This window comes from Gopherus flavomarginatus, chromosome 7, assembly GCF_025201925.1.
Source record: "Gopherus flavomarginatus isolate rGopFla2 chromosome 7, rGopFla2.mat.asm, whole genome shotgun sequence".
NCBI classification, from domain to species: Eukaryota; Metazoa; Chordata; order Testudines; family Testudinidae; genus Gopherus; species Gopherus flavomarginatus.
The window spans coordinates 36,841,175-36,847,422 of NC_066623.1; the positions used below are offsets into that span (position 1 = coordinate 36,841,175).

Genomic DNA, 6,248 nt, shown 5'->3' on the forward strand with positions numbered 1-6,248 from the left:
AAATCAACTGGTTCCTCACTTCTTGGGATTCACTGTCAGAATTTTAAATATCGAACTCAGTTCTGTCCCCCAGGCCGCAAGGGGGACGGAAGTGCCTGGTTTTGTGGGGTTCTGATAGTCTCAAATATCCAAGATTGCAGAGCCTTGTGTGGGTTCACTGGGCCTGTATTTTATTTTATAGTAGCCTGTGGTGACCGTGGTTACTTCTCCTTATGGCTTCTTAGCTTTCTCTTTATTCTTACAAACTGGGTCTTTTCAGCTCGCTCTAGAGTGCACAGCAATTGATCATACTGATTTCGAGTATGAAAAAGAGTTGCTGATGATTCTAAAGTTCACCAGGGATCAGCAACTCCTTTTAAAAAACTGTAAGATGTGAAGAAGAGCATGGAGACTATAGCTGGGTGTATATCTGTCTTGTGAAAGATTCTGGTTCTACTCCATTCAGTGTACACCAGGGTTATGCAAAGAAGCAGGATTTGACTTTGTCTCTCAGTTTTGGTGGGTTATTGTTTTAAAGAATAAAACAAATTACTTAAGTACTATTTCCTGAGGTTCAGTTGTTCTGTATTAAAGTTTATTAAAGATTTCGCTCCTGTCCCATTCAGTGTACACTAGGGTAGAGCAGATTCATGAATTGAATCATTTGTCTCCGTTTTTTAAATCTAATTTACTAGAATATATCCGTTCTCAGTCTGGGATTCTAGTGTTGTATGTTTTTATCAAAATGTATTAATTAGTATTAAAGCAATTACATAAAAATATTGTTAAATTGTAGCTTGCTCATTCTTTCGCAGTTTACTCTTTACGATTTTTAAATGTTACAAACCATGTAATGTTAAATGGTAAAATAGCTACAAGATTAATTATTAGTAAAAGCATGTTTCCTGTTGAAGTGATACAAATTAAAAGCTAGAGTGCTTCTGAATTTGAATAAAATGGATGTGAAATTATTTCGTCACTGTATTCCCTCACAGAGGGACTGGGAGAAACTAGAGATAATGGAAACATTCTGGCTTTAAGCTTTCTTGAATATTCTGTAGATGTTTCAGAGTAGCAGCTGTTGGTTTGATGCACTTATGTTAAATTGTCTTTTTGACTTCAGAACTTCCATCACTTTCACATTCAGAGAGAATTGGAGTGTAAAGTTTTGCGATCTGTGCTTTCAGTGAAACTTATCAGTTTCTCAGAAAACAAACAGCCTTTAAAAGGAGTTCGTTCACCTGATCCATTCATGCAGCTTCTTAGCAGCAGCTGTCTTGCAAGTTAATTTTAATCGGGCTTATTAAACGAAATATATTGATAAAAACAAAATATTAAATATTTTCCCACACATGTTAATACATTTTAACGAAAACGTGTGTATTGAGCTTTATTTAAAATTTGGTGTTAGTATTTTACTTGGACACATTTTCAATTATTTTTCGTTTTCACTTCACTTTCTCTTCTCTATTAATTATTGCTTACATCTAAAAATTTGTTTGGAACATACATAGATTAGTTTTTGAACTCCCTACATTTGATTTGCTGATTAGTTGTCTCTCACAGCTGTCGTGTAAATAGGCTGCTTTGTACTTAAATTTTATAATTTTCGATTCGAATCTTTAACAATGCCTGCTGTATCTTTCTGAAGTTTAAATAAAACCTTTTTTTTTTCGTTGCAAAAACTCGATCAGTAGTGATTCAAACGGTCATTCTTTATAAACTGTCACAATCGGAAACCTAAGTGCAAAACAGCAAACTTTAAAAATATCACTTTAGAATTAAAACTAATCCGTTCTGTTTCTGTAGTCTGGATTCTGGTGAACTAACTTCCAGCTAGTTTAGCGGGTTTAGATCGCTTTGTGATATTCCTGGTGAGATTAGTTTTAAAAGCACAAAAGATGGAAATAAAAATGGTTTTCAAAAGTTCAAACTGTGTTTCTTAAAATCTGGTTGTTTAGACAGGCAGATGGATGTTTTCAGTTTGTAATTCGAAGGCGCATTTAAATGTCTTGTCTAAAACCCATGATGATAAATCTGGTTTCTAGAAGCTGGTTTAAGTGTATAATTTAAGATAATTGTTCGATACAATCTTGCTTTTCCAACAGATCTAAAAACTAAAATTTTCGTTTTAAATTAGTCAAACACTTTTAAATTGACCTGGTGCTGCAAGTATCCCTTTTTCCAAGCTGTCCCCAGCAGCTGACAAGCCGTAAGTACTGGTGTCAAACTGCTTTTCGGATGTTTCTCCTCTAATTCGGTGTGTTTAGAGGACAGTACAAGGGGGAAGACATCACTGAACCAAACCTTGCTTTTAAAATCTGTCTCTGTAGCAGTGGATTGACCATACCTGGGGGCGAAGGGGAGGGAACATAACAATGGTACATTTCCTTCACAGACGAACACAAGGGGAATAATAAAGAGAAGCTCAAATTGCCCGTGTAGGTAGCGGGGTGGGCTGCGGATGCTGCACACACAGTGAGAGGGCACTGGCTGGCTATTAAGGATTTCCTTGCTAGGTTAGATCGCTTACCACAGAGGAAAACATCTGCTTTATTAACTGTACATTGCCCCTTTATCGAGCATAAATATTTGGGTTCGGTTTTACCCCTTTAAAGATCAAATCTTTGTCAAGTCCTCGGTTAGAATGATGGGACGTGGCAGTCGATCCCGGTCCTTGGTTTTCTCTTCGAATGCTTTTCCTTAGCAAGTGAAGTCGCTGTGGAATTGGAGGACACCGAGGGGCGTGTGAATGCCTCGCTAGAAGGGGCGTGCAGGGCGTTCCTTGGGAAGCCGACCGGCTCTAGACATCCCCTGGAGCTTCCCCTCCTTACGCAGACCTCTCGCCGCCTTGAGAAGAAGCTGGGGAGAGGTTTTAGAAAGCAGGGTTTGGTCTGGGTCAGGGCGGCTTGTGAACGCCAAGTCCTGGGGAGCTGGATTTTTGGGGTTGAATCTGTCAGACAGCTCAGGGGTCACATCGACTAATGCGCCCCCCCCCCCACGCGCAGGTGCCAGCACCACTCCGGTTTGACTTTTTCTCCTGCCTCCTTAGCCCCAGTCGCCACCCCCGCCAGTGCCAAAACAAATGCCACCTTCTGTACGTTGCCTGTTGCCCCTAGACTCGAAATTTGGCTTCGGGTAGCCAGGCTAACACGGCGGGTCAGGAGATCCTGTTCCTTCTGGGGGTGGGTGCTCTGGCAACGACAGCAAGGGAAGGGGAGCCCCGATCTGCTTGGGAGCAGCAGCCAGACTGCCTGCTCCGCCAAGGGGCTCTGGGCGGGAGGAGGATGGGCCACGGCGATGAGGCACTGACTGGACCCAAGGGGAAGAGGGTGGGAGTGGGGGAGAGGATGAGCTACTGGAGCAGGGCAGCGGGCGCTGGCGAGCGGCGATCAGGGGCAGAGCAGCAGGGTAAGGAGCTTTCGCTGCGCAGCCATCTCGGCGTGGGGCGGCCGCTCTAGTCGGCTTGAGGGCAGTATCGGACTCTGGGGTGGTGCGGGGAGAGGGCTCTGGAGAAGGCGCCAGTTCCACGCAGCTGCCTTGGGTTCCTTGGCACAGCGAAATGTTCCCCACAGGGGGCCCGGTTCCCCACGCTCTGCGCCCTGTTGGGGACCCCGCTTGCCCTCACTGCCAGTGCTGTTTGGTCCCTCGGCTCCCAGCGGGGAGGTCCCCCGATGCCTGGCCAGCCTTGCCGGGCAGACCGGTGCGTGCGAGGGGCACGTGGGTCGAGAGTGACATCTGTGGCCGGACAGGTAAAGTCCCTACCGGGGCACCCCGTTCCCTTGCCCGGCTGAGGGCGGCGGGAGGGCAGGGCTGCTGGGCACACCCAGCGCTTGGCAATGCAACTGGAGCTTGGCTAAGGCCATGACTGAGGCTATGAGTGTCTCCAGGGGCTGCATCTCTGAGCTTCCCGAGCCAGGGGAATCATCCCCTCCTCCCTCTCGAGCCCCCTCACGCCCCAGGCCAGGGACAGTTTCATCCGCTTTCCTGTCTGTCTCCTCCCTGGTCTTCTAACCCCGCTGTCCAGGAAGCCCCTTCCCAGGTAGCCCTGCACAGAACATGTGCCTGCTGCGTCCTCGGGCCGCTTTGCAGGGGAGCTTCGGGGTGACCTGCTCGCTCTTTCCTCGTTCAAGGGGCGCGCTCCCCAGCCCCCTCCCCTCCAAGCTGAGCCTCCTGGGGGTGTTTCCAGCCTCTTGATTCCTCAGAGCGGAGTCAGCCCTAGCCAGCCTGACCAAGAGCTGCCTGTCCCTGGAAATGCCGGGCATATTTACGCGATGATTTTTCTTCCCTCCTTTGGGACCCTCCCTTCTGATTTCTCATCTGTGGCGGAACGGGGCCTGACACTGAGTCACTTCCCTCTCAAACCCCGAATAACTGCCGCTTCCAGAAGGGGGTGTCTATTCAGACCTGCCCCAGGAACTCGGTCCCTAATCTGAAAGGAGATGAAGCTCCCAGGCGGGTTCCTTTCATTGGATCCCTGTAGCCTGGGGGGGGGGGGGAGTGGCTGCGGGAACATTCGTTTTTTATAATTCAACTCAATATGTATTTATCCCACTCCAAACAAAGGTTAGAAATGAGTTAATAGAAACCACAGCTCCAGCCCCGTTCTGATTTGGGCTACCGTGCGGTTGTGTATATGGGTGTCGGCTTTTGCAGGGGGTTAGCATGTGGTATTTAGTGGTTTTTTTGGGGGGAGGGGGGCGAATCAGCAAGGAATGGAAAAACTGGATCATCTCAAAAGGTCACAGCAGATCTAATTTGCAGGGAGAATTTAGCAAGGTCTTTCCACTCTGGGCGAATGCGTTTGGTTCCATCACCAGAGTAGCGTACCTTCAGAAAACACAGGGACAGTTATTTTGGTACATGATGTTATCCAGGGGCCCCACAGGGCCAGCTATGGTGCATTTTCTCACCATGATCGTCATGCCAGGGCTTGAATATTGTGTTGAGACACTGTGCTCTCCCCGTCATGCCAGGAATAGCCCAGCTTCTCCTGTTACCTTCAGATATGTTTGCTCAGGTAACTGTCCTCCTGGTCGTTCATTGCATTTAGCAGGGCTCTGCCAACGAGTGGCATTGCCGTTATTTTTAAAGGCAGCTTTTAAAGCTTGAGGACGAGGCGGCTTGCAATGATTTATGTGGAGTTATTTTTAAAGGCAGCTTTTAAAAACTAGAGGATCAGGCGGCTTGCGGGGATTGATCTGCAGTCCCTGCCCCTTCTTTCACTTGCGCCAAAGCTCGGGGGCCGAGATGGCCACGATCCTGCTGTGTTTTGGGGCAGGGTGAGGGGAGACTTTGAGCTGTGTTCCCTTCCTCGGAGGAGGGGCCCGTGCTGCTGGAGCTGCGTGCCCCGGGGGAGCAGGCTGGGGCTGGTGTGCACGCGCCAGGAGGGGGGCCGGCTGGCGGTGCAGCGGAGCCCTGCGCGCTTGGGGGGCGGGGCCGGGGGAAGCGCGGTGGGGGGGGGGGGGCGGTCGGTCTGTCTGTCTGTCCGGCGCGGCGCTGCCGCCTGTACAGTAGGGCGCCCCGTACTGTACGCCTCTCTCTGCCGTGTTACCCGCTCTCTCCTCTCTCTCCCGCAGATCTCGCGAGAGCGGCCGGCTGGTGGCTGTGGGGGTTGCAGCAGCGGCGGCGGCGGCGGCGGGCGGAGGCGGCAGCGGACGGGCGGCCGGGCGCAGGGCGGGCAGCATCATGGCGGACAGAGACAGTGGCAGCGAGCAGGGCGGCGGCGGCGGGGGCGCGCCGGGCGCCGGGGGGTCGGGCTCCGGCGGCGGGGGGCCGGGGGGCGGCCTGCAGCACGAGACCCAGGAGCTGGCCTCCAAGCGGGTGGACATCCAGAACAAGCGCTTCTACCTGGACGTGAAGCAGAACGCCAAGGGCCGCTTCCTCAAGATCGCCGAGGTGGGCGCGGGCGGCAACAAGAGCCGCCTCACGCTCTCTATGTCGGTGGCCGTGGAGTTCCGCGACTACCTGGGCGACTTCATCGAGCACTACGCGCAGCTGGGCCCCAGCCAGCCGCCCGAGCTGGCGCAGGCCGCCGACGAGCCGCGCCGGGCGCTGAAGAGCGAGTTTCTGGTGCGGGAGAACCGCAAGTACTACATGGATCTGAAGGAGAACCAGCGCGGCCGCTTCCTCCGCATCCGTCAGACCGTCAACCGGGGGCCCGGCCTGGGCTCCACGCAGGGCCAGACCATCGCGCTGCCGGCGCAGGGGCTCATCGAGTTCCGCGACGCCCTGGCCAAGCTCATCGACGACTACGGCGTGGAGGAGGA

The 6,248-nt window shown here is 51.4% G+C and overlaps 1 protein-coding gene across 5 annotated transcripts in view; it reads left to right on the forward strand.

Moving 5' to 3' along the window:
• Positions 1 to 5,434: 5,434 nt before the first annotated feature.
• The window catches only part of PURA (purine rich element binding protein A), a 23,347-nt gene continuing 22,533 nt past the window's right edge, over positions 5,435 to 6,248 (forward strand). For all 5 annotated transcript variants that reach the window (XM_050962802.1, XM_050962803.1, XM_050962806.1 and 2 more), the window contains exon 1: positions 5,435 to 6,248. This exon is cut by the window's right edge and continues 641 nt beyond it. In XM_050962802.1, the coding sequence (XP_050818759.1) occupies positions 5,668 to 6,248 (581 nt within the window). In that variant the 5' untranslated portion in view covers positions 5,435 to 5,667.